At 55.0% G+C, this 26,827-nt stretch overlaps 8 protein-coding genes across 8 annotated transcripts, besides 8 other annotated features; 4 read left to right on the top strand and 4 right to left on the bottom strand.

Annotated features, from left to right (window-relative positions):
* Positions 1–586: 586 nt before the first annotated feature.
* Positions 587–2,886, top strand: NFIA_040420 (transcription factor domain-containing protein; the record flags this gene model as incomplete). Its single annotated transcript, XM_001266362.1, has 6 exons — positions 587–721; positions 750–1,358; positions 1,407–1,570; positions 1,615–1,791; positions 1,841–2,176; positions 2,229–2,886. 6 exons carry the CDS (start codon positions 587–589, stop codon positions 2,884–2,886), a joined length of 2,079 nt encoding a protein of 692 aa, XP_001266363.1.
* A 232-nt stretch (positions 2,887–3,118) lies between these two features.
* Positions 3,119–4,696, bottom strand: NFIA_040410 (putative MFS transporter; the record flags this gene model as incomplete). Its single annotated transcript, XM_001266361.1, has 3 exons — positions 3,119–3,953; positions 4,018–4,441; positions 4,492–4,696. The coding sequence occupies 3 exons, from the start codon at positions 4,694–4,696 to the stop codon at positions 3,119–3,121; spliced, it is 1,464 nt and encodes a 487-aa protein (XP_001266362.1).
* Positions 4,697–5,224: 528 nt separating this feature from the next.
* NFIA_040400 (DUF1445 domain protein) lies at positions 5,225–6,205 on the top strand (the record flags this gene model as incomplete). Its single annotated transcript, XM_001266360.1, has 2 exons — positions 5,225–5,989; positions 6,047–6,205. The coding sequence occupies 2 exons, from the start codon at positions 5,225–5,227 to the stop codon at positions 6,203–6,205; spliced, it is 924 nt and encodes a 307-aa protein (XP_001266361.1).
* Positions 5,258–5,295: a microsatellite.
* Positions 5,259–5,295: a microsatellite.
* Positions 6,206–6,287: 82 nt separating the features above from the next.
* On the bottom strand, positions 6,288–8,059 carry NFIA_040390 (putative C6 transcription factor; the record flags this gene model as incomplete). Its single annotated transcript, XM_001266359.1, has 2 exons — positions 6,288–7,406; positions 7,451–8,059. The coding sequence occupies 2 exons, from the start codon at positions 8,057–8,059 to the stop codon at positions 6,288–6,290; spliced, it is 1,728 nt and encodes a 575-aa protein (XP_001266360.1).
* A 672-nt stretch (positions 8,060–8,731) lies between these two features.
* NFIA_040380 (cytochrome P450) lies at positions 8,732–10,443 on the bottom strand (the record flags this gene model as incomplete). The annotated part of the gene is made up of 4 exons (XM_001266358.1): positions 8,732–9,106; positions 9,151–9,473; positions 9,530–10,163; positions 10,228–10,443. The coding sequence occupies 4 exons, from the start codon at positions 10,441–10,443 to the stop codon at positions 8,732–8,734; spliced, it is 1,548 nt and encodes a 515-aa protein (XP_001266359.1).
* Positions 10,444–12,299: 1,856 nt separating this feature from the next.
* Positions 12,300–18,452, bottom strand: NFIA_040370 (MYB DNA-binding domain protein; the record flags this gene model as incomplete). Its single annotated transcript, XM_001266357.1, has 2 exons — positions 12,300–14,420; positions 14,487–18,452. 2 exons carry the CDS (start codon positions 18,450–18,452, stop codon positions 12,300–12,302), a joined length of 6,087 nt encoding a protein of 2,028 aa, XP_001266358.1.
* Positions 13,736–13,763: a microsatellite.
* Positions 14,931–14,999: a microsatellite.
* Positions 14,932–14,999: a microsatellite.
* Positions 18,453–19,755: 1,303 nt separating the features above from the next.
* NFIA_040360 (deoxyhypusine synthase) lies at positions 19,756–20,941 on the top strand (the record flags this gene model as incomplete). The annotated part of the gene is made up of 2 exons (XM_001266356.1): positions 19,756–19,986; positions 20,039–20,941. 2 exons carry the CDS (start codon positions 19,756–19,758, stop codon positions 20,939–20,941), a joined length of 1,134 nt encoding a protein of 377 aa, XP_001266357.1.
* Positions 20,942–21,720: 779 nt separating this feature from the next.
* Positions 21,721–21,757: a microsatellite.
* Positions 21,722–21,749: a microsatellite.
* A 310-nt stretch (positions 21,758–22,067) lies between the features above and the next one.
* Positions 22,068–22,091: a microsatellite.
* Positions 22,092–22,443: 352 nt separating this feature from the next.
* NFIA_040350 (putative MATH and UCH domain protein) lies at positions 22,444–26,424 on the top strand (the record flags this gene model as incomplete). Its single annotated transcript, XM_001266355.1, has 4 exons — positions 22,444–22,783; positions 22,850–24,943; positions 25,011–25,785; positions 25,848–26,424. The coding sequence occupies 4 exons, from the start codon at positions 22,444–22,446 to the stop codon at positions 26,422–26,424; spliced, it is 3,786 nt and encodes a 1,261-aa protein (XP_001266356.1).
* Between the last annotated feature and the right edge of the window lie 403 nt (positions 26,425–26,827).

Here is a 26,827-nt window from a genome sequence, read left to right as displayed (position 1 = left end):
ATATTCAATGCAAGTACTTAATTTCCCACTTATGTATTGCCAAGATATGTTGTCCGTGTCAATTCGCCGTGGCGTTATCCAGCTTCCAGTATACCGACTCGCATACAAACTGTAGCTATGAAAAGGATATAATAATATCTTACTTACTACTCAGTCTGATCACAATCATAACAAGATTTTCTGTCAGATACCTGTTGCTTGATGGACCTGATGGGTACTGCTGTGGGTGATCCACACCAGCCTCTGCCCTGTCCATCATCCGGCTGATCTACCAGATTAGCAATCAACCTTTCCAGATTACTGAAGATAATTTCCAAGATCGACGGAATGTGAGACAGTGCAAGGTTCTCGTAATATCTTCGAATAACAAGAAGAAGAGGCAATGACGTCATTACGCATCATACGCATCATACGCGGAACCACAGCACCAACTGCTTCCTTTCCCTGGAAAGAGAAGATCCGGTCAGAATCCGTGCCTCTGTCCCCAGAGCCTCCATCTTTAGCATCTTTAGCTCAATCTTCAACTCAATCTTACACCAGACAGTCCGAAACAAGCAGTGGGCAATGTGCCCGGGGCTTACCCACCATGTCCAGCAACAATAACAACAACCGCAACACAGACAGCCACACCCTGATCGAGAACGAGACCGACGAACAGCGCAAGAACGATGGAATCACAAGCAAGGCGGGTATACTACGTCAAGAGATGAATGAGCAGAAAGTATGCGCTGACTGTCTCCAACGAGTAGAGCACGGAGCTCGCCCCCTGCACCGGCTGCACCGGGCTAGACCGGCCAGACGCACCCATGAATACGAATCAAAACGATGAGGACGACGTCGACGATGTCGCGACGAAGCTGATTATGGATGACCCCGGCTACCACCGGGATCTGCTTAGGGATCTGCTGAACGTGATGCGCCTGGTGGACGACGCACACGTGCAGACGCTGCTGGGGATGATCCGCGCCGACTGCGCGATCGAGGAAGTGAAGCTGTTCGTCGAGAAGACGCTGAAGGATGTGCAGGATGCCGGTCGAGACGGGGAGACGGTCGAGCGGCTGCAGGATATGCGGATGCGGGTGCGCATCGAGAGCGGCGAGCCGCCGTTCCGGCCCCAGGTCATGGACATTCACTATCTGTGCGACGTGGCGCCGTACAAGGTACCTGCGAGGCCGTGGACGACGGTGACGGATGACGACGCGCTGGTGTCGCATCTGATATCGTTGTATTTCACCTGGGATTACCCGTTCTATGCGTTTGTCGACTTGCGGGCGTTTGTCCAGCATATGCAGGCCAGGAATACGAACTCGGACTTGTGCAGTCCGTTTTTGGTCAATGCCATGCTGGCCAATGCATGCGTATGTTCCCTGTTGGTTGGTGTTGTGTTGAGCTGCTGACAGACACAGCATTATTCACAATACTCCGAGGCATATGCGATACCGGGCGATGTGAAAACCAAGGGGAGTGATTTCCTCGCCGAAGCAGAACGACATATGCATAGCTACCAGCTCGAACGAGGGAGGAGTGTTCGTCTGGCGTCTCTGCAGGCGACGCTGCTTTTGTATGAAAGGTAGGTCCCTTCCCCAAAACCGCTGCCACGTATTGACAGTCCAGGTACTCCATGTCCGGCGACGACGATCTGGGATATACCATGTTATACCGCGCCATCGAAATGGCCGAGTCCCTTGGCATCATCAACGGTCCGGATCTCGACCTAGACAAGCTGCAAATGTCCGAGGAGATGCGATCTTCGATCCAACGAACCGCCTGGGGGTTATTCCAGGTCGACACGTAGGTCCCTGCTCTGCTGTTTTGCTCCGGTTGACTCCTGACCGCATAGTGTCGTACATACCAACTTTCGAAAACCGAGCAAAATCCACCGCGTGTGCGTCAAGCGCATCGACCGCGATGAAAGCCAGCCCAGCGAGCAATGGGTTCCGTATCCAACAGGCGGAGCACCCCGGCCGTCCTTTCTGAGCCAATACTTTGACGAAGCTTGCAGACTGTCCTTTATCGCGAGGGACATTTCCCACCATCTCTATCAAGACCCCAAACCCGACACCACCCAGCACGAGCGAAAGAAAGAATTTTACGACAAACTCCAAGAATGGGAAGCGCAGCTCCCCGACTTTTTCGACCCAGCCGGCAAACCCCCGGCCCATATCCTCTTACTAAGGTAGTCCCCCATCCACTTCAACCTTAGCGGGCACTGACAAATATGACGACAGAATGCGCTACCACGCCATCATGATCAGCCTCTCGCGCGACGGCTTCGGCGTCCACACCTTCTTCTCCGAGGAAGAAGGCAAATCCCAGACCACCGTCCCTCCCTCCAGTCAACTTCCCACACACCTCCGCGACAAAGCAACCGAGCAGAGTCTCGCGTCCGCCCGTGCCATCGCCGCCCTAGTCCGCGTCCACCGCGAGGAATACGGCATCGGGCGCACACACCCGTTCACGACGTACGCGATCATGGTCGCGCTTTTCACGATGCTCGACCACGCATCATTCGATATTCTCGACAGTGACTTCCTCGCCCTGACGAGCGCATTCTCGGTCATCGCGTGCCGGTCACAGGTAGGTCGGAATCTGTTTCACATCTTCCGGCAGTCGGTAAGGGCGCAGGACCAGGAGGCGCGCGTGCTCGAGTCGGATCAGGTACCTGAAGAAATCAAAGAGCTGTTTGGGCGGTATCCGCGCTCGTCGAAGCCGGATAAATGGGATGATTATGAGGATGGGCTGGATAAGTTGGGGAAGGGCGAGGGGAGAGATGCGGCGGCGGTGGATGGCAGGAGGATGAGGAATTATGCGGCGTCGGGGGTGAGGGATATGTTGAGCAAGTATGAGAGTTTGAGTCTGGGGCAGGATTCGCAGGATAGAAGGTAGTTCTGTTGTATCTATATCCTCAATACACGGTCGTCTTATTCATTGAATATTGACACATGCATGGTCACCAGTCCTGTTAACGCACTCATACACTGAGGTAAAGTCCATACCATCTCTACCTGTAAGTCTGTGATACTGAGAAATAGATAGTGGCAGCACGTATATACACGGTCAAAGTAGTCTGACATACTCCCTCGCAAGCGCATCAGTATACCGAAGACATGCTCCGCTGTTAATAATGATACACAAAATCCAACGCCTTATCCCCAGTCCTAACACGCCTTGTATCCTCCTTCTCTCCCGCCTCAATCTTTACTTTCAGGTTATTCTCCCGTCTCAAATAAACCGCATGTCCCAGGACCACCCCCTGCGCAACAACCAGCGCCCCCAACGAGAACGAATTCCCAAGCACATACGGCGACGTCCGATAGATCTGCCCGGACACAATCCCGGCCAGATTGCCAATCGTCTGCTGGACCCCAATCTCCAGCGCGCGGCGGTAATGCGGCGCTACATTCACATTCAACCAGGCGATGTTCAGGCCCACGCCGGTGTACGTCGCTATCCCAATCAGATACGTCGCGAAGTACTTGACCGCATTATTCGACACCGCCAGCAGGAGAATATACCCCACCAGCCCGAAAACATTCGTGACCAGCAAAAACATCGCAAAGCGACTATATCTATCCGCCGCCCAGGCGACACTCACAAACACAATCGCCGCCCAGAAGTACACCGGCACCGTGAGAATATTGCTCATCAGCGAATCATACCCGATCCCCGCGAGGATAGTGGGCAGGAACGTGCTGAACCCATACAGCAGAATATCCTGGCAGAATTGCGTGATGGCGCTGAATGCCAGCTTGGGGTCGGTAATGGCGATGCGCATCTCGGCCCAGCTGAACTCGTCGCTGCCCATGTAGGCTGCTCGCTGGGCGTTGCGCACCCGCATCATGTGTTTTTCGTCGGGCGTGAGGAAGTAAGCGTTGGACGGGTCGTTGGGGAGCCCGAACCAGATCAGGACTGCGCAGATGAGGCTGAAGAGGCCTTCGATGATGTAGACCCATCTATCTTGCATTAGCATCAACCCTACAAGGTGAAGGTCAAGGTGAAGGGAAGAAAGTGAGGTACCTCCAACCAGCCTTCCCCCCAATCCCATCCATGTGCAGCAGACCATACGCAAGCAAGCCGCCAAACGCGCCTGAAATCGCCGCGCAGCTCATCAGATACGAGACGCGCTTCGCCTGCTCCTCGCGGCGGTAGACCATCGTCAGGTACAGATTCAGGCAGGGGAAGAGGCCTGCCTCGCAGGCGCCGAGAATGAGCCGGGTAGCGTAGAGCGCGGGCACGTTAGTCACGAACCCCGTGAAGACGGTCGTGATGGACCAGACGATGCATAAGCCGGTTAGGATGTTCCGCGGTGTGAGCTTCTTCATGAGCACGGCCCAGGGGGCTTCGAGGAGCACGTAGGTCACGTAGAAGATGGAGACGGCGGTGGAGAATTCGCTGGGCGACGCGCCGATGGCTTCGGGCATGCCTGCTACTTTGACATTTCCTATCGAAGTGTCAGTAGCCAGATTGACAGGTGGGTGAGAGGGCAAATACCGATGTTGGTCCGGTCCAGGAAGCAGGAGAGGTAGGTTACCATGATGATGGGGACAAAGGCGAGGTCGAGTTTGAGGAGGAGCTTGCGCTCCTTTTTTGGGTCGAGGACGACATTTTGCAAATCAATGTCAATGCCCTGGTCGATGTCTTCTTGGGCATCTTTTGATGGTTTCTGGAGGGAGGCTTTGTGGTCTGGTTCGGTCATTGCGTGTGACGGTCTGACTTTGACAAGCGAGAATATCTGGATGCACTGCTCTTATAACCGGCTCATTTAAAGTAGCAGATCGGTAATTGGTAACAGCTAGTCCGCTACCCCGGAATCAGATAGCTCACGGCAATGATTCTCTTTTGTAATGAAAACTGCCATGCCAATCATTTTCCTGGGCCGATCATCCCCTCATCGGGCCGACGCAATCAAGCTATTGGGGTGATAACGGTGGAGCAGCGTGGAGATGGAGACATTTTAGTCTGTGGCTGTTGGAGAATTGGGGTCGAAGCAACGTTAATGGCGGCAATTCAATCCGGTGGATCGGCATGAACTGATAAGATGTTGAATCCCGACTCACCAGGGAAAGCCTATCTCGGAGCCCACATGCCGATTTCTGGGGTATCTGTATTCAGCGAATGACCACAAGATAGAAGCATGCTGTGCATATGATAATGTAGTGATATCTGGGGTGCATACCTGTCTCTAGTCTCTAGGTACCTCGACTTTCACTTATCAACTAGCAAAATGGACAGCATGACCAGCAGCAGCAGCAGCATGACCACCACCACCACCACCACCACCACCAGCATCACCACAGGCAAAAGCGACAACCGAAGCAATGGATACACCACCCGCCTCCTCGCCCGCCAAAACCTCATAACAAACACCTCTGGCCTCTCCCCCGGCTCCCTCCAAGCCAACCTCCTGATCCTCCCCTCCCGCTACGCCCCAGACTTCCACGCCCTCTGCCTCCGCAACCCCGTCCCCTGCCCTCTCCTCGGCATCATCCCCCAGGGCAATCCTCACACCGTCTCCCCAGCAGCCTGCATCACCAGTCCAGACTTTGACCTCCGCACCGACTTCCCGCAGTACCGCGTCTACCAGTCCGGCCGCCACATCGCATCCAAAAAGGATCTCAAGGATGTGTACACACCCAACCACGTAGGCTTCCTGCTAGGCTGCTCGTTCAGTTTCGAGGATGCGCTGTGCGAGGCTGGCTTGACGCCTAGACACCAGCTTACCGGCCGCGTGGTCGCCATGTACCGGACGACAGTCCCGCTCATGCCTGCGGGCGTGTTCAGCGAGGCGTGCATGGTTGTTTCGATGAGGCCGTATTTACTGGACGATGTGGAGCGGGTGAGGGAGGTGACGAGGCCGTACGGGGCGACGCATGGGGAGCCGGTTGCGTGGGGGTGGGACGGGGCGGAAAGGTTGGGAATTAAGGATATCAAGACACCGGATTGGGGTGAGGCGCAGGTGTTTGAGGAGGGTGAGGTGCCTGTTTTTTGGGTAAGTTGCACTTCATCTGTGGCTGTACGAGGTGCAGGCCCTGCTGACTGACGGTAGGCGTGTGGTGTGACGCCGCAGTTGGCGGTGGAGATGGCGGGTGACAAGATCGAGGGGCTGGTGTTTGCGCATGAGCCGGGGAATATGCTCGTTACGGACTGGACGGCGGCGGATCTGGAGGCGTTGAGGGAGAAGTCCGGGATTGCTTTGCCTGTGTAACTCTGATACACCCGGTATAGTCACCAGTCGATGGTATTGCATTGGTTGTAGAATACAGTCTCGTATGATGCGATGGCAGTGCTCAAAACAAATCTCGCATGACACTGGACAGATCGCCCCCGTAATCATACATGTACCCATTGGCCATCCTGCCACTGCCATCGTCAAAGACCTGCGTCACTCCCATAATCTGGTTCTCCAACGTCCCCACGGCCTCAAACCAGTCCATCAGTTCTTGCGTCATCTGCGCCCCGTCCTGCGGTGTCTGGCCCTGGTTGCTGGTCGGCGCCATATCCACCGTCTGATTAGCAGCCAAAACACGCTGATCAGTAGCCGACTGCCGGAGCCCAACCTGCGGCCCGAGCTTTCGCAGGCTCTTGATCGATTTCCACAGGCGCCGGGAAATGTACGACTGCGTGGAGAAGCCCTTGACCAGCTCCAGGGCCATGTAGAACTCCTCCTTGCACCGGCTGCTGAACTGGCTCGGCGCCTGAACCACAGCCAAGAACAGGACGGCCAGCGCGGACACTAGAAACCAGTTAAACGCAACCTGCTGCAGCTGGTAAATGTCCGACGTCTCGTTCAGCCGCGTGATGAAGCGGATCGTGTCCTTGGCCAGGTCCACGGCCGTCTGGCACTCGGCCGGATACCGCACGATATGGCCCGCCGAGTGTAGGACCGGCCGGTGGATGAGCATGCGCAGCTGGTTAGCTCGCAGGTATAGCAGCGAGCGCAGCCGGCGGATGCTGCGTGGTTCCGTGGAGCTGTCATCCCCCAACCGCAACGACGCCGGGATGGCCGCCGCCCATTGCAATACCTGCCAGTCCAAATAGTTCATCTCGTCCTTTTTCAGCTCTCCGGTGTTGTTGAAGGCGGAGATGAACTTCCACACCTTGGCCGCGATGCGACTATACCGGATCATCACGCGCAGGTACGGGGTCTTTTCCTCGGGCTCGGGCAGCCAGGGGTCGATGTCACTGTCCTCGAGAGAAAAGGGCATCCCTGTGCCGAAGCTCCAGCGCATGTCCAGCGTGTAGATGGACCAGAACAGCCGCAGGACTCGATCGCGGCCGGCCGACACTACCGTCGGATGGTTGAGGGTCTCGCGCCGGTGCAGGCCTTTTTCCAGACACATGCGCTCGACGATCCCGATGGTGCGCCACGCCAGCGTCTCTTCGTCCATTTGAAAGTAGAAAATCGCCTAACCATTAGCATTCCGCCATTGTAACAGAAACAAAAACTCACCACCAGAGTCATCAGGATAATCCGGTCGATATCCGGCGGGCCCCAGACACAGTCGTCCGCTACATCGCGCACACTCTCAAACAGCCGCATGGCCAGCTCACTGCGCCCGCTCGCCTCCGCCGTCAGCGCACACGCAAACACCAGCCGCAGGATATGCACGTTGTAATCCCCGGGCCGCAGGGGAAGCCGTGGAGACAGTCCATAGAGACCCTCCACCTGCCGCAGTAGCTCCTCCAGCTCCAGCACGGGGTACATAATCCCCATTTCCTCCTCGTAGACCCGACACAGCCTGACCGCCTCGGCCTTGCTGATAGTCCAGAGGGGGTCTTGCAGCATCCCGAGCGGGGTGCCATCCCGGGTAGGCGGGAGCGTGACATCTCCTTCCTCGCCTTCCTCGCCAACTTCATCCCCGTCGCCATCGACGATCCCCCGACGCTGCAGACTACTCTTAGCTAAACCAAAACTAAACGCCGAGGTCGTCGGGCCCTGAAAGGTCAACTCCCTCGTTGACGAAGCTCGACGGAAGACCCGCCCCTGATCCTGCGGTGAGTTGCCAGGTCGCGAGAGCGCATACACCGCAGCCGAAAGCGCCGAGATCTGCTCCTGCATGGTGGACATTTGCTCAATGAGACGAGACATACTCCTGCTTTGTTAATGTGCATTTCTCACATGGAATGAATCAATGGACATACTGCTGGTCACTCGAGTCGGGCCGCGTCCTCCCCGCGTAGACGCATTCGATCTGTTGCCGGCCGCAGCGTTGGCAGGGTGATTGGCCGTTGCATTTGATCTTGCGGCGTTTGCATTCATTGCTATGCGGTTAGTTATTATTGTTGTTGTGGTCAGTGGAGCAGTAGGCTCACCATGCTTTGGTGATGTATTTCAGCCGTCGTTTACGGGGACGGGAGTCCTCGTCCCGGGCGTTTGGCCATGTATTTGGGACTGGAGAGATTTGAGTATGGTCCATCGTCTTGAACAGGACGAGTAGTATAGGAATGATGAAGGGATTCAAGTGTAAGCTGCGTAGGATGAATGCGGAGGGAAACGCGGGGTTTCCGCCCTAGAGCGGAATTAGTGCCTTGGGGTTGGTGCCTGTGTGCCTGTATGCCTGCGTGCCTGATGGTCCTATCGACGGCACTTTTGATCGATATTGAATAGAGACAGATTACTAGTTCTACTGTTGAATATTGGACTTCATGACGGTCAAATAATAGCTTACATACTAGATGGACTACATAAATCTCGCTTTTACGCAACAACATACTTCCAAGTGTATATCTACTACAACTCCTTGGTCCGCTCATCACTCTCGGCAATCCATTGCTGCAGCTTGGACGTATCCCGGGGCTTGAATCCCACCTTGAACGGCTTGGGCTCCGTAGTCAAGGCGGTCGGAATGGCATTGCACTCGATCGCATCCAAGATCGGCTGGTCAGCAGGATCGCGCGCCGGATGCATCGTAAAGGCCGTGATCAGGCGGATGTAAGCCGTGTACAGCTCTCGGTTGGCCAGGTGGGAGCCTGCGCACATGCGCGATCCAGCGCCGTAGCCGTAGTGAGGGGTGCCCGAGCCTTCGCTGACGTCGAGGTACCGTTCGGGAATGAACTTGTCGGGCATCTTGAAGTGATCATCGTCGTAGTCGGCGGCGTATGCGTTCTATCCTGTCAGTATTTGGCTGAATAGGGTTAGTGACTACTTACCATGAAAAAGGTCGTTCCCGCAGGAATGGTCGCGCCGTTGTAGACAATGTCCTTGGTGCTCTCGCGGGGCAGGCAGATGGGGATGACGGTCCAATATCTCAGGGTTTCCTTGACGAGTGCCGTGACGTAGGGCACTTTCTCCTCGACGAGGCACTTTTCCCACGCGTCTCCGTTGGGGTAGACCTTCATAATCTCCTCGTAGGCCTTTTGCTGGATGCGCTGGCCGTCCTCCGAGGCCAGGTAGGCGATGCCCATGATCAGATTGCCAGGGACGGTATCCAGACCGGCAGATACCATGGTCAAGCAGATGGATTTCACCTCGGCTGCAGGCCAGTAACAAGCTTAGTAAAGGCAAACATCGAAAGGATAAGCTACTTACCCTCGTTTAGCTTGGCTTCGGGGTCTTTGAGAATGTTGCCGGTAATGCATGGCTTGTCGGTGCCCTTGGCGATGCGTTCCTTGAGCATATCCAGCAAGAACGTCAGGTACTTGTCGCGACGCACCCGGAATTCCTCGGCCTCGCGATTCGTCTTGGGGAAGATGCGCAGCAGCGGGATATAGTCCTGCCAGTTGTTGCTGGTACTGCGAAAGTTGGAGACGCCGCGCTCGACATCGACAATCTCGCGGAGTAGGGCATCATCGACGTTGCCTTCAATGCGGAACCCATAGTTGAGGGTGAGACTGGTATTGAGCGCAAACCGCTGGAAGTAGGCCGTGGGATTGATGTCCACGGCGCCGTTGCGGCAGTCCTTGAGCAGCTCCTTGATACTGGCCGTCGCCTCGAGGTCGATGATGGGCATGTACGACTGCACGGCGGGGCGATTCAGCGCAGTGGCCGCGGCCTTTCGGCGTCGCTTGCAGGACTCATCCCAGGGCGAGGTGCCAATCGTAAAACCCTGGGAGCTGGACACGACGCTATGGAAGGTGTGGAAGGTGGGCCGCGAGATAAGCGCGGACTGGTCTTTGATCCACAGCTGTTTCACCGATTCGAAGCTGTTGGCAAAGACGATGCGCTAGAATCAGTCAGTAGAGATCCCACCCCGCAAAAGGTGAATAAAGTCAAGTCAATGGACTAACCTTGTTCCCCATGCGCACTTGGAACACAGGACCGTACTTTTTGGCCCATTTGGCGGCGACGGTGGCATGTCGGTCACCAAGCTGTAGCAGATTGCCAAAGACAGGCACTCCGGGAATCTCAGGAAGGCCCTTGATCTTGGGGATATCCGTGCGATTCAAGTAGCGGATCAGAAAGTACACCGCCGCGAGGACGGCAATGACAATGGTCTGGGCCATGAGATATTTCTTTAGTAGATCAGGTTCGTTATAGCTATGATATAGGTATAAGTGGCGATATAAGCAGCGGATGCGACCGTCTTTATAGGTAGAGCCTTCGAGGTCACCCCTCATTCCCTCCGCAGTGGTGCAGATATCATCCCTGCGGTGTTCCTATTCCGTGTATGTTATTGTCATACCCCAGCAAGGATCTGCAGAATTGTCCAGTCGCTGTAGTCCGTCTGCATCTCCATTCATTTGGGGAGATGGGGATTGGTTAATGCTGAACACCCGAGGACGTGACAAGACTGCGAGACTGCGGGATTTCGGAATTCTTCCGCTCGGTTGTGTGCGGATATCCTACTACCAGTTATGTAACTTAAGTAGTAGATAAGTATATTTGACTCTAAGTATCTATCTTAAATGATCTATTATGCCTTCCTATCTCAACTTGTATGCTTATGCTGGAGACCTAAGGCTACTATTCCCAATATATATATATTCTACGATCTGTATAACCAGATATATGTCTTGCATGTTGGTCATTTGGTCACTTGTTGTAGTTATTCCACTTGCCGTAGCATAGACTCACCGCTGTACGCTCTGTATAGCAGTTTCAATTGATAGACGAGATATACATTCTGCTACTTAACCTCAGGATCCATTGACTGTCCAATGAATGCAGTTCCTGAACACTAATATCATATTCATGCCCAACGCCTCGCTAGCAACATGACAGAAAGAAACAGTCGTAACCAACTATTGGTACTTCCTCCTTATCTTCTTCCCCCCAGGCACCCAATGATGGAAATATACCTGTCCAGAAGCTGCAGATGCAGACAGACACCCAGATACAGACATAGACGTTGACATCGCCGCTCCCAGCCCAGTCCTTCCCCTACCCCACGACCGCCGCTTATACGCCCTTCGCAGGAAGCTATCATCCAGATGCACCCGCCGGTACGCCACAGGCTGAGCGTCACGCTCACTCTGTCTCTGTGTCATCGAAAGTGTACCCTCCGACTCCGGTCCCGGTACCGACACTATGTATTCCTCAGCTCATCTCGTCTCATCATCTTGTATAACAAAGATAGGGTAAATACCTCGATAACCCCCCCGTAGATGCGGATACACCCTGTCCCCCTCCCCATCCTCATACACGTACACGTACCCTCGACACATGTGTGCATACGCAGAATGACCAGGAACAGGACCCGGAAGCGCGCTCGCCGACGCAGCAGCCACCAAAAACGGAATGTGAGTGACAGGAATCCCCCTCCTCAACGCATCCCTCAGAGCCGCATACTCGGTCTGCCGTCTAGCGAGTTTGGCCTTCTCGATGTCGGTTTGGATTAAGATCGTCTCGGGATTTGCGGTGTGCATGGTATTCATTTCCTTCGTTTTGAACTGCAGGTAATTGAGTTGCGTTCAATTGCTGGGGGGGTGGGACATTTACATTTATATACTCCTACGTGCTACCGGCACACGACTTTCTTGCTTGAGGATCCACGAGCCGCGTCATGCCTAAATAGATTAACGTTGCAGTGGGATTGGGGACTGGAGTAGATGGCATAGGCTAGGATCTCAATCCAAGATGGACTGTGGCGATGGGTGTTTCAGGTTGTTTCAGTTAGAGGTATTTATCTGCCGGACCTGCACAACATGCTTGTCATATCTGCAAATCATGCATGCTTGTCACCCGTTACTCGTAGCTAGCCAGATTAAGTATTCTTTGCGTCCTTCTAAAGGCTATCATGCATTGATCATCTACTATACAAATCATAGGCACACTATCCAACGTGTAGCCAGAACCCAAGTGCAGAAGAAATACAATCCTACAATACATAGCCGATCGGCTCACATATATGCAAAGAAGACTAGCGTGGCCCATGCTGTGGTGGCATTCCACTGGATCCTTGACTGTACCCCCGTTGATGTCCAGGATTGTGGCCAGAGGAAAGAGGCTCACCAAGACCTCCAGGACCAGACGGCCGCGCCTGAAGAGGATGCATCCCCGACGACGGGCCGCTAGGACCGTAGCCCGCCGGGTTCGGCTGTAGAATCGCCGGCGGGGTATACGACCGGCCCATGGTGGCCGACTGAGAGGGCGGTCCTGGCAGCCCCGTCGCACGGGAAGCCTGTGCTTGCGGTTGCGGTGTATTGTGGCCATAGCCAGCACTCAATCCTAGCGGACCGCGATGTGATTGCTGCTGATGGGCTCCGTTGACCATGGTCTGCACATGCTGCTGATAGGTCTGGTGAGCCGACATATGACTCGGTGGGGCTGCGGCAGACACGGTTGGCGCAGGCGGCCGAGACCCAAGGCCAAGCAGACTTGCTTGGGATTGAACCGGCGTCGGCGGCCCCTGTCGTGAGCCATACGCGATGGAGTTGTGACGTGACGTGGGGGATCCAACTGCGGTCCGGTAGATCTGAGTCTGCGAGCCCAGATCGCGCGCGCCACTAGGCCCTGGCTGCGTGTGTGAGGACGGCGACTGTGCGTATACCGATCCGGGATACGAGGGACGCTGAGTCGGAGCCGGGGACGGTGTAGGGGCCGGAGATGGAGCGGTGAGGTTGGGAAGAGAGGAAGCGGGATGGGATTGCCCGGAGGTATATGGAGAGTACGACGGCTGCGCTGCCAATGTTGTGGCCGGCCGATTCGGCTGCGGGGGCTGAGGAGGCGCAGGTTGCTGCTGTTGCTGTTGGCCTCTCGGGTCGAACCGAGCCATCCAGTCGTTGTTCGCCGGTGGGCCGGGCGATCCTCCAGGCACGGTGGAGTAGGTCTGATAGTCCGAATACGCACGCGACGGCGGCAGGTACTGACTCTGCGGGGCGTAAAGAGGCTTTTGAGCGGCAGCGGATGCCATGAACGTCTCGTCCTGACGCGACGGCGCCTGTTGAGGTAGTGAATGGGCCCCGGAGTAGATGGGACGAGAGGGCGACGCTGGCTTGCCCGGCCCGTTGGACGAGGCCTGGTCGCTGGCGAACCGTTTCCGAGGTTGTGGCTCCTCCGGCTCATCATTCAGAATGCTCATAATGTTGGACCGTTTAGCAGGCACCTGCCGGGGTGCCTCTGCGGGCTCCAGTGGAGTCGAACTGGGCCGTGGCGGCTCCTTGGGCGGGGACAGAATCGGCGGCTGCGACAGTCCAGCATGCTGGCCGGGCAGCGGGTAAAATGGCCGTTGGCTGGTGGAGTCGCGTCGAATGGGCGACACCTCCGCCTCCTGCCGCTGCAAATGCTGTGCAGGCGAACCGGGCGGTTTCGTAAGGCTGCTTTGGCGGGAGTGAGTGGGCGCTGGCATGAACGCATGCTGTTGCTGTTGCTGTTGCTGTTGCTGCATGTACGCCTGCTGCGACGGAGGAATCGAGCCCTGAGCTGCAAGTAACGGCGACCCGTGCATATCCATGCTTGCGGTCCTGAAACTTTGTGCGTGGAGTGGCTCCATCCTGGCCATTTCCGATACCGATACAGGAGTCTGGCGTGCAGAGAGCGGTGGTTCCTGAGGTCGGACATTTGCGTGTGCCACCAGGGTCGGAGCCTGCCTCTCCTCGGTGAAGTAGCCCAGGCGTGGCCCCTGCAGACGCGGCGGTAGGCCCACCTGTGATCGGATAGCCCGAGATTGATCTTCGCCAAGCATCGGCACTGTCGACATCGGTACGTTGCTGGCTTGTGCCAGCGGCGGATACCTGGAGACAGTGCGCTCCTTCTCTGGAGGAGGTCGGGCATGCAAAGGTGCAAGTTGAGAGGCTGTGGCAGTATGCTTGGTCTTCGTCGTACGCGCCTCGTCCGACTCTGCCACCGTGTCAGTATGGGGTGCCAGCGGTCGAGGCATGATCGACGATGGTGTCGCTTCATAACGTCGCTTCGAAGCAAAGTTAGGCACGGGCAATGGACCAGTCGGTTGACCACGAGCCTTTTTAGCCTCTGCATCGGCCACGATGTCCTCGAAGTCTTTCTGCCCCGAGTCTATGCGCCTTTGGAAGTAATTTTTGACCTAGAACGAGTCAGTAAATTATTAACGATAGCCAGAAGGAAAGTAAAGCAATGGAGGATGACTTACCATAACAGTAGTCTTCGTCTTCATAAAGTTTGATATGCCCTCAAAGTCTCTGCCAAAGTGGGCCAGCAGCTGTGGAAAGTCACGCTGCTCGGGAACAGACCAGTAGCTGGTAGGTTGCAGTGATCCGTAGCCACCCTCGACTGGCCTGGCAGATCCCAAACTGTCTTGTTCCGCCGATTCGAAGACGTACATGCCTTCCCTCTGGCGACCTCTTCCGGCCTTCGCTCGCGGAGGTGCCTCGGGGATCTCTCTCTCGGTCGTTTCCTTGATCCGTACAGGTACTTCAGTCATGCCCGCCATGAATGTCTCGGGTGGCTCTGGTTTAGGCGCGGGAACAAGAGGAGCGGTAACTGCTGCGACTGGCAAGGTCTGCATAGGTTGTTCTGGGGGGCCTGGATGCGGTACTTTCGACATCTCGGTCGGAGGCTGGGGTAGGGGCAGGGTCTGTTGTTGCTGTTGTTGTTGTTGTTGTTGCTGCTGCTGCTGCTGCTGTTGTTGTTGCTGCTGTTGCTGAGCAGCTTTGCCTCGTCGATTGCCACGGGTACCTGTGCCAGTGCGACCACCTCGTCTGCTGGGTTTCTCTCCTGGCTCACCGTCCTTTCCAGCACCGCGGCGGCCGTTGGTATCCGTATCAGCAGCGGAGGAGTCCCCAAAGGTAGGCGCAGCGGCACGGCGCGGACGGCCAGTGTCTGTGACAGGGGCGGGCTCTTCTTCGCCATCGTAATCGGGTTTGACCACACCGAGATCCTTCATGAGAGCGTTGGACTTTGGCCGAGCGGATCTTCGAGCACGACCGCGACGACTCCATCTCTTGTTCAACTTCGCCTTGTATTTGATTTCTTCCTTTGTGAGGTAATAATGAATGATACACTGCTGGAAGTCCCGTCCGGGCAGCGACTCGGCAATCTTGCCCCACTTCTTTGGGTACGCCATGAAGGCATCAGTGAATATCTCGTGTTCCTCAGGCGTGAAGTCATTGGGAGGAGGTAGGAAGCCAAAGACATCCATGGCGTTCGCAGGGTCGACAGAGTTGTTGATATCCTTGTAGATCTGCGCCTTTGCCTCCCCTGGCTCGAGCATGTCTGGGATGACGGCTTCTCGGGCGAGGTCTGGCTGAGCCGTTGCCTTATTTCCCCGACGGCGCTCCAGTTCTTCCTGCGCAGATATTTCGGACGCACGGAGCGCGTTCTGAAAGTCGAGCTCGCTGTTACCTTTGTATCGTCTTCCCTCGGCGACCGGAGGCGTTGGTGCAGCAGGAGGAGCCGGAGGTGTTCCAGCACCTGGCGTGGCGGAAGCTCTGGCCTTTGCGCGATCCAGTTCCCACACTTGCATCCTCCAAGGCTTGTAGTATGACAAGTACTCCTCGCGAAGCTCCGCGTTCTTCCGGGCAATCTCCTTCCTCCGTTTAATCAATTCTTGACTGAACACATCCTTCATACGAGCGTGTATCGCCGCATTTTCCTGGTAAACGTCAAGGTCCGATATCGGTGTAGGCGGACCAGACTGCAAGAATGGCAAGTCTTTGACCGAAATGCTGTCCACTGGCGGAACTAGATCTAAAGCGAGCTTTGGTGACGTCTCGGGAGTTTCTAATTCAGCGTCTTGCTTGACCGCGACAGGTGCAGGCTCCTCTGCCTCATTTGCCGCCTTGGGAACTTCGACCGCGGGAACAGGGGGGCGAGCGGCTTCGCCTGCAGGCTGCTCATTGGCAAGGACTCCTAGAAGCTGGATCTGCATTAAGAGGGAAACGATATGCGGATCTTCAAGGGGTGGAGGAGGCATTTCGGCGCGGAGCGCTTTCATGTCCTTTTCGAAGATTTGTTTCCGTTCCTCAAGGTACTCTTGCGTGAATACATCGTTCTCGTCTTCATCTTCATCGCTTGATCGGCCAAAGTCTGGTATCAGCGTGTCTTCCTGCATGGCGGGTTTGTCTTCCGGGGCGACCTTCTTCTCAGGTTCGACAACTGGTTCTGGCGCTCGGGGAGGAGTGACGTGACGAACTGCGTCAGACTTAAAAGGTTCAGGGGACATATGCGCGTCGCCTTCGATCTCCTTGTCGGGCAAAATCTCACCCGCCTCCAGTTCGTTGCCATGGTCATCGGCTGGAGCTGGTGGTTCCCGTTTGGGGTCCTCGCTGATGGACAGACTTCGCTCTTTCCCATCGACGGAATCCCGTTTCGGTAGTGGTACGGCGCCAGCTCCGGCTGGGTGACGATTATAACCAGGTCGAGCCCACTGCGCTTTACCCTTCGGAGGCCCTCGAGTCGGCGTCGATCGTTGCTGCAGGGCGCGAGGTCCTGTAGGAATGTGCAAACCGGGTGACGTCGCACCGATCGAAGGGGTGCGAGCCTTGCTCAGTTCGGGAGAACTGACTATACTCCCTGTCCTGCTGGTCAACGACGCTTCTGCATGCGGTGTGCTTAATTCCTTGCCAATCATGGCCGCAGGTGCAGTCGGTGGTGAGAGTTCTGGAGTCTGCTTCCGCGCGTGGAGAGAAGGGCTGGCGTGAGTTCTGGGTGCGCGTGGTATAGAATTATCCTTTTCGCTCGTCTCCGGGCCTTCATCGCGGCGTATCTCCTCTCGTCGAAATCTTGGTTCTGGTGGCGGTTGGACGGAGGCGCGCTCTGCTTTCGGACCCGTGGGAGGTTGCACGGGCGCACGCGACGGGGGTTCATTGCGTTCCTTCTCTGCAACTGACGGAGCAACCTCAGCCGAAATTGTATCGATGGCCACTTTGTCCGCAGACAGATCGGGGATCGGCGCGGTGACTGACCCAAAGGCCGGTACCTGAGGGGCCGCTGGAGGGGGAGACCGCTTGATCGGTAATAGTGATGGTAGCTCTTTAACCGGATCTGGGCGCGATGCAGCCAAATCAGGCCGTATTGAGTCTCGACGAGCTTCGGCCATGGGAGGTTTACGGGGCGGTTCAACGATCGCATGGTCTGGTAATCGATCCGAGGCTGCAGGGACAGGGCCCATGGACGCGAAGGGGTGGGGTCCAGAGCTGGTACGTGCATCAGCTCGAGCTGGAAGTTGATCTCTTTTCCATGCTTCTGCTGGTCGGTCCCGCTCATCGCGATCGACCCGTCTGTCCAAATCGTCGCGACGTTCGAACCGATCCCGTCGATCAATTATGTCCCGTTCTCTTTCACGGTCGCGCCTGTCAATATCCCGATCGCGATCCCGGTCAACGATTCGTTCCCGTTCGCGCTCCCGGTCCATGACTCGATCTCTGACTTCTCTTTCACGGTCGCGATCCCTGTCGCGTTCTCGGTCACGATCCCAGTCACGCCTGCCATCTCGTGAACGACTCCGCCGGCGAAAGGAGTCCCGATCGTCCAGGTACGGAATCCGACCGCGACCCCGACCGACCTCCCAGTCTCCCCGACCACGGCCACGCATGGGGCCACCACGGGGGAGATGATTCGGACCAAGGGCCGGACCATCCGGAGCATTCGACGAAACCGACACCAAGCTATCTCGCGAGCCACGCCGCATTCGAACAATATCCGAGTCGCGCCCAACTGGCTCTCTCATATCACGGAAGTCGCGCGGCGGAGGCGGAGGCGAACGGGAGCGACCACGGCCAAAACCGATCCGTGAATCTCGAGGATCGAAGTCTCGCTCGCGTCGGGGCCAGTCCCGGTCAATATCTCGACGAAAAGGCGGGGGTCCATCGCGAGGATCTCGAAAATCCCGATCTCGCTCCCTGTCCCGATCCCGAGGGTCGCGGTCGCGGTCGCGAAACTCAGCCCGACCAGGGAAGCCTCGACCTCGACCACCAAAGGGAGCTCCCCGAGGATGATCGATCAGGGCCTTGGGGCCGCGAGGGGGCTCTCTGCCCAATGGAGCCAAGTTTGCATCGTCGGAACCACGAGGGCCAGCGGGAGGGCGACGGTCACCAAAACGCTGGGGAGAACGGTCACGGGAATTGAACCCAGATGATGGAGGATATCGTGAAGACATCACCAGGTCATAACTAAAGAGGTTGGAAGAAGGTAACCTGGCAGGCAGCCTGCAGCAGGTTAGGTGTGAGATTGTACAAAAGCCTGTTTCAGACTTTCACTGATTCAAAGGGAGGCGAGAACAAGCCGAAATTGGAAACGACCCTATAATGACCAAGTGTGAGGCCTCAGGCCACCTGAACTGGTGTGGGGAGGCACGTGATCGTGAAGAGCGTGCACACAGCACGGACCACCTTGAAATGTTTACGTAAACGTGCACCAGGCCGGATCGGGGCCGATCCCAGAAAAGGAGCAATCAGCAAATGTCCCACGATCGAGTGCTTAGCGGCAGCCACTGGAGGGGGCGCGGAATTAAATGTTTCAGATGTCTGGGTTAGCGATCGAGGCGTGGATCGGCCTCAACTTTCAACGGCGTCAAGGGATGTCAAGAAGGGTCCTGAGTCACGATTCGCGAAATCTTTTTTAACCACAAACCAAGTCAGCAACGGTACCTTGCAACCACTGTATGTACCCCTGTAGCAAATTCAATATGCAGGACGATAATCCCAGAACAGTTATCTGTCTGGACCCGTCCCTTCAAACTCAGCTGTCACCCACGACGTGACCTCGACCTTGACTTGGTCGAAGCACTCATCGACAACGTCGGGATTTAGAATGATCAAACAAACACCGAATCGAGGACAAGAATAAACAGCAGCAAATGATATGAGTAATGACAATAACAGGCGTCGTACCTTTCCACGCTTCCAGCAATCAGAATAGTGGTAGACAGCTGCAAGGAGTTGAGTTGACGAAGACAAGAGGGCCGAGCTTTGCAGATGAACTAAGGTAATTCTTCACTTGAGCTCGCTGAGCATGAAAAATGGAGATACAACATGCATTAGATCGCAAGGCAAAACAGGCAAACGACAAGGTTGAGACAGGAGGAAAAATCACCAGAGATGAAAACCATGGGGCAGCAGGATGCCCTCTGCCTTCAGCCTTGGACCTGGATCTAGGAATAATTAGAGCTGGTGCCTGAGGCCAGTACAGCCCACCTGTCTGTATGCCTCAGGCATCCTCGAAATGTAATGAGTTGATCCTGGCTAAATTGGAGCTAGTCCATAAACGGCTAGAGTCTTCCTAACCAAGTTTCCTGAGGCATCCAAGCGCAACCTAGTTTTGGTGCCTGAAACAAAGGATTGTTCCCCGCCATCTATGCCAAAGAAAAGAAAGAAAAAAAAGCAAGTCACAGATCGAAATCCCCCGCTAGAGCTCAGATTCTAGCAACAACTCCGCATAACTTTTCTATCTTCTCCTCAAAGATGACAAACAATCACTCAGCGTCAGCAGAGGCTTTGCCTCCGTCATCTGCCACCAATGCCGTTCTCGTCGCCTCCGAACCCGTCCCCGAAGGGTCACACGAGGTCCGCGGCGTCGACTTTGATCGTTTCCAAGGACGAGATATTACTGTTGCGGAAATGGTCGACAACATGGTGCATATGGGGTTTCAAGGAAGTGCTGTCGCGGAGGCTACACGTATTATCAATGACATGGTAAAATGAATTACTTATGTTGCTAGCTATGAGCGCGTGCTGATGTGGACAGCGAGCATATCGTCACCCTGAAACAGGAGAGAAAACCACGATATTCCTCGGATATACCTCTAATCTTATCTCCTCCGGTCTACGCGACACCATCCGTTATCTCGTCCGTCATCGCCATGTCTCCGCCATCGTTACCACAGCTGGAGGAGTCGAGGAGGATCTGATCAAGTGCCTGGCTCCCACATACATGGGTAGCTTCTCGACACCAGGCGCCGGGCTGCGGGCCAAAGGACTCAACCGGATAGGGAACCTCGTCGTTCCGAACAGCAATTACTGCGCGTTTGAGGACTGGCTGATTCCCATCCTCGACAAGATGCTAGAGGAGCAGGAAGAGGCGAAGAAAAAGGCCCTCCGGACAGGAGACGAGGAGGATGAGCTACACTGGACGCCCAGCCGCGTTATTGAACGCCTGGGACGTGAAATTGACAATGAGGACTCGGTACTCTACTGGGCGGCACGGAACAACATCCCAATCTTCTGCCCGGCACTCACAGATGGTTCGCTTGGAGACATGCTGTACTTCCATACCTATCGATCCTCCCCGCAGCGATTGCGTGTGGATATTGTCGACGATGTACGCCGTATCAACACCATGGCCGTGCGGGCAGCCCGTGCAGGAATGATCATTCTCGGAGGTGGTGTGATTAAACACCACATTGCTAATGCATGCTTAATGCGTAATGGTGCTGAGCACGCAGTTTACATCAACACCGCTCAGGAATTTGATGGCAGCGACGCCGGTGCCCGGCCGGACGAGGCTGTCAGCTGGGGCAAAATTAAGGCCGATGCAAAGGCGGTTAAGGTGTATGCGGAAGCAACGGTGGTCTTCCCGATGATAGTGGCCGCCTCTTTTGCCCGGTCCAGCCCAACTCCATCGGCCGAAGACTCGGACAACAACAACTGAGAAGACAATGATACATGAGGATGAGAGTCAGCGAGTCAGTGATCCGATATTACCCCTCATCAGATCTTCATTAGACTGAATAATGCTTGGTGGGTGACCTGCGATCGCTTCAAGTTCCCCTGGGCATTCTTCCGCTGCTCCTGAACTTGCCTCTCCTGTTTCAACTCAGGACCCTACCGGGGCGATCAGAGTTCCCCAATAGGGCATTCTGACAGAAGGAACCCCACCACATGAAGAATTATCCGTCCACCCAAGGTCTTCTAGAAAACTTCGGCGGTGGCGAACCGTTCTTTTGTCCCATAAGGTAGTCGACTTTCGAGCGGCATCGGCATGGAGAAAAGAGGAACACCAATACCGGCTATCGACTACCGACCCAGAGCATTGGATTAAATTTTTTGAGGCGAAGTTGTGAGAATCTTGAGTCTGGTGGACAAATCACAAAAAAGTTTGAGAGTTGAATGCCGATGGGCTGTCCCACAGATTGATCGTCGTGCCCCGTTTGGACCATTCCAGGCGCAGGAGTTGATTGCTCCAGTTGATTTGCCACACTGTCCGGAAGGGCGGGAGAAGACAGGCATGGCCAGGGGGATAGGCGGAAGGGTAAAAGCAAAGCCAAAAGAATAGGGAAAAGTCTATTCCTACTGTACCGAGGAAGGCTGTACTGTACCTATGTTCCTGATGAGGACAACCACGAGTAGGGTAGGTAGACATAGAGATAGAGGAGATACCTCTATTAGAGGCTAGGCTATCAACAACACATTAGGCAGTCATCGCATTTCCATTCATTCATTCATTCATTCATATCATTAATTAATTTCATTACCTATTGATCAATAAAGGACGACCAAGTCAGAGGCTGATCCGCCATTTGAATTCTTAATGGTCAAAGGTCGGGGGGGCTGTCCCCATCATTCGGCGGTGAGGGGGAGAACAACGCTCTGCATTGCCGCCTCATTTTCTACAGGGAGCAGCTTCACGGGGTAGACTAAGGCATGGACATGGTATCCGTATACGGAGCTTTGTGGTGCTGCTGTCTCTTGGTTCGCCTTTTCTTTTCCTTTTTCTTTTTCTTTTTCCTCGTTTTGATCCTTTTTCTTTTTATCACCCTTCTTCACCTCCTTTTATCCTCTTCTCTTCTCTTCACTTCTCTCTTTCTCTTACCCCAACAAACCAACCCACTGATCGCCCTGATAAGCACCGCCTGCTGTCTCTTATCGGGAAATCATCTACCTATCTATCCCCCAGGTCTCTTACTCTGTATTTGACCTGTCCTTCTTTCTTTCTCGTTGTGTTTTTCATTGTCTTTCATTCTCTCGCTTCATATATTATCCTACACTTATCAGTGATCTGTGTATTGTATGCGTCGTTCCTCTATATAAGCCTCTGACCTGCTAGACGCAGTACTTGTTCAGGCACCTTGTCATCTTTTTATGCTATATTCTGTCGATCTTTTGTCTCGATTATAGCCTCTTGCGTACATACGAGTCTCACCCTCTTCCGCAATGGATACTCGCATGGATACCGCGGTTACCGTGGAGCAGCTCCCCCCTGCCGTCACACTGAGTGTCGATGCTCCCTCGTCAGAGACAGTCACTGCTGGCACAGAGCTTCCGGAGCCTACCAGCGAAAACAACATTACAGAGATCCTTGCAAATACTCCGCTAGAGAATGTCCATCCACAGTCACATGAACCATCAGATCCAACTCCTGCGCCCCAACCGCCGCAACCTGAGCTCGAACATGCATACTGGGCCGAAATTGAGGAGGACACGTCGGTACCTGATGAGGCGGAGATGAAGGAAATCGAGTCGACAGCGGATGGGGACTATAGTGCATACGAGTGTAGGTCTTCCTCCGAATTTTTATGATTCGAGGACGAAACCGAGTTGGAGATGCTGACCATCGCAGACGATTACTGGGAGAAGAACTTCCACCCAGATCTCGATGATCCAGAGTATCGGCCCGTTGAAAAAGGCCGCCTGACATGGAAGATCAAGGGCGTGCGAGGGACCAAAGACGCGCCCAACCGCAGCAAGATCATGCGTTCCCCTCCTGCTTACATCGGCGGTTACTGGTGGACAATCAAGTTTTTCCCACGTGGTAATAACGTGGGTTCTCTGAGCATCTACATCGAATGCTCCCCGACCTTGCCTCAGCCCGACAAGACATTGCCAGAGACCGAATTCAAAGTGTTGCGGGGACCGGCCGATTCGGGGCTCAACAACGCCGCTGCCGAGGTGGACATGAAGTTTGCCCGAACCGAAGACTCGGCAAGCTGGCTGGAGAATTTCACGGCACAGTATCCCGCGGCGGCCGCCAGCAAGCAAGATCCTCCAAAGGATGCCTGGAGAGTGTCGGCACAGATTGGTGTCATTTTGTACAACCCGGACGAGCCTCGCACGGGTTGGATGCAGTCCTCGTGCCACCAATTCAACCCGCACAACCTTGACTGGGGCTGGACTAATTTCCACGGCCCGTGGGACCAGATCCACCGCCGACAGCGGGGCCAGCGCCAGGCGCTACTCCGCAATGACACGCTGGCGTTCGATGCATATATCCGCATTATCGACGACCCCACCCGGTCTCTGTGGTGGCATGCGAGCGATTCTGAACCGACTTGGGACAGCCTGGGCTTGACTGGCTATCGGCCGCTGGGTGATTCTGTCATCAATCACAGTGCCGAGGTTGCGGGACTGGCCTCATGGCTGCATCTCGCACCGCTGTGCAAGATAATCCAGAATGCCAAGGTCTTGGACCATCACACAAACTGCGACGTGAAGCCCAAACCCCTCTGCGATGCGCTGCAGAAGTTCCTCTGGCGTCTTCGCTCTCGTGGTCAGTCCCTGCAATATGTGGATACCGACATTATCACTTCCATTCTGCGCAATCTGCATGAATACTCGGGCGATGTCTGCGAGTTCTGGGAGCGCCTGCGTCGGACCATCGAGTTTGAACTGTCGGACACCGATGCTCCCAAGGAGCTGGCCAAGATCTTCGACAGCCCCTCGCCCGACTCCCTTGCCGTTTCCGGAGTGGACGCGGTAAACACCATCCCAAAGGATTTCAACTCACGCATTTGTGTGCCTGCCGAACAGGCCAAAACGATGAGCGAAGCGTTGAGCTGGTACCTGGCTCAGAAACCCGGTCGTTGGGCATTGCCACCTGTTGTCCATGTCGAACTGAACCGCCATAAGTTGGACAAGGCGGCGCGTCAGTGGCGCCTGGTCTACAACAAGGTCGACCTTGATGAGGAGTTGGATCTGACTCCATACCTGGTTGACGGCCAGTGTGGAAGCTATGTTCTCTATGGCTACATTGTCCACCGCGGACGGCGCACGTCGGGCAAATTCTTCAGCATTCTTCGTCCTGGTGGGCCCGGAACCAGGTGGCTTGCATTCGATGATGGCAGCGATAATCGTGTTGAATGCCTCACACGCAAGACAGCTTTGGGGCCGCATCTTGGCCTGGATGAGTCTCAGAAAGTAGACCACAAGACTGGTCATGATGTCGCGATTGCCGTCATGTATATCCGAAGCGACGTTGTCTCGGAGTTTCTCCCTGGTCCTCAGGGTCCGTGGGACGTCTCGCCGTCGCTCAGGGAATACTATGAGACCGGCATCTACCCTCTCTCATCCATGTCCGGTGGAAAAGCTGCAGAGAAGGAAATCCAGGTAGAGGTCTATGCTCCGCCGCAGTATGACCAGTTGCCGAGTCTGTTTGACTCCTACGATTTGATGTCCCAAGCCAAGGCGGCCAACAGAGTGATGTATATGACTGTTCCCCGCTCCGAGAATATTGTCGAGTTGCGCAAGAAGATCGCTCTCTGGGCCTCTGCGGGCAGCGAGACCCAGGCCAGTCCCGAGAATATCCGTCTCTGGCAGATTGGACATACTCTTGATCGATTCGGACCAACACTTGCGTTCGAGCGGATCTCGGATCTGAAATCGACCCTTGATCTGCCTGTTCCAGTTGCTCGGTTGTGGATGCAGATTGTCTCTGATGGTAAGTCTATTTTTTTTCTTTTTTTAGATTGACAGTTGTGGGACACGGCTAACGCGTGGGTCCATAGATGAGGCGAAGTACTTTGCCATCAGAGATCCCCGCGACACTGTAGTCGCCCAGCGCAAGGCTGAAGAGGCGGTAGTCGAACGGGCTGGTTCTGAATCTGCGGACGACAGACAATATACTCCTGAAGCCCGAAGTGGAGGGGCTGAGGCCAGCTCATCTGGTAACGTGACCGAAAGCGATCTCAGCAACGGTGACAGGGTGTCGGCGTCGCAGCCTCTGCCACGGACGACTGATTCCGAGGTCTCCGAGAGCTCTGGTCAAGAGACTTCCGACTCCTCCGAGATTCAGCCCAGCAATGCGGGTGCTGAAAATGATGCGGCCATAGCGGCGATCATCGCACAGGATGTCCAGCAGATGGAAATCGAGCTGGCTGAGGAGGCTCAAGAATCACCTGCTCGGGCTGAGCAGCCCTTCAATGACGCTGCCCAAAGCGAACCAGCACAGCAGCGAGCTGCTTCTCCAGCTCCTGAGGCTGTGTCTAGCACCTCAGAAGAGCCCGAAGTCCCACTGCCCGTCGAGCACGTTTACTACTTCATTCAAATTTTCGACGTCGAGGCACAAGCGTTGCGTACGGTGGGCTCCTTCTTCTCTCGAAAGGAGGAGAAAATCAAGACCGCTCTGCGGAAGCACTTGAAGTGGCCGATGATGAAAGATTTCTCGATCTGGCAGCGGGTTGATGGCACCACTGTGACAACCATGTCCAGCGTGGGAACATTCGACGCCTATGTGCCAGATGGCACATGTTTCATTGTCGGTGACAAATTCAGCAAGGAGAAGTAGGTGTCCCTTGTATTCGGCCCGATACAGATATCCCATTCTAACCCTCACGTTTCTATAGGCGCACGGAGCTCAGCGTTGCAGGCCTATTCTCCAGTCCCGATCGGCTGATCCACTACCTCTTTGCAGCGGAACGGAATCATCCCACTCGGGCCTTCACCGGCACGAAGACCATCGATGCCTCCTTCAACAGTGAATACTACAGCGGCGAGTTCCTGAAGGGCTACTACCACGGCAAGGGCAAGCACATCTCCGACTCGGCTGCCACATACGTCGGCGACTTTGTGTTCGGCAAGCGCCACGGCAGCGGTGCCATGGAGTACCCCACCGGGGATACCTACGATGGAGACTGGTACGAAGACCAGTGCCACGGCCAGGGCACCTTCGTCGAGAAGAAGACAGGCAACAAATATGTCGGCGGCTACAAGGACGGCAAACGACACGGCAAGGGCATCAGCTACTGGGAAGTCGCTGACGAAGAGATGGATCTGTGCCAGATCTGCTACAGTGAGGTACAGGACGCCCTGTTCTATGATTGTGGCCATGTCTGTGCCTGTGTGACTTGTGCCCGCCAGGTCGATATCTGTCCTATCTGTCGGAAGAACATCATCAGTGTGGTCAAGATCTATAGGACGTAAGCGGACTGCCCTTATGACGTTGGAACGTGATGATGTGGGTTGGGCATTAAGCCGAGCGCGTTGATGGAGTTGATACACATACATATTTCTTTTCCATTGGAGACTGCAGCATACCCCAGGTGTTACGGAGAAAGAATTTGGAATTGGGGCCTTGGGAGTTACTTGTGTTCAGATATCTGCTTATATGGTTTTTCCTACATGAATATATCACATTTATACAATGAAAACAAGTAAAAGGTAATTAATCTATGTGTAACAAAGTTTGCCATCAACAGATCACAAATGGTATCATTATATTCTACCACAGCTATCTACGTCAAACCACAATCAATCAATCAGCAATGATGCGCCGTCCGTACCTAAACATGAGATGATGCTTTTGGAATGATCAACGAAAGAAAGA

Source organism: Aspergillus fischeri, genomic scaffold (assembly GCF_000149645.3).
Source record: "Aspergillus fischeri NRRL 181 1099437636247 genomic scaffold, whole genome shotgun sequence".
Taxonomy (NCBI): Eukaryota; Fungi; Ascomycota; class Eurotiomycetes; order Eurotiales; family Aspergillaceae; genus Aspergillus; species Aspergillus fischeri.
Note: the sequence above shows the minus strand (reverse complement) of the source record. Positions and strands in the feature narration are given on the sequence as shown.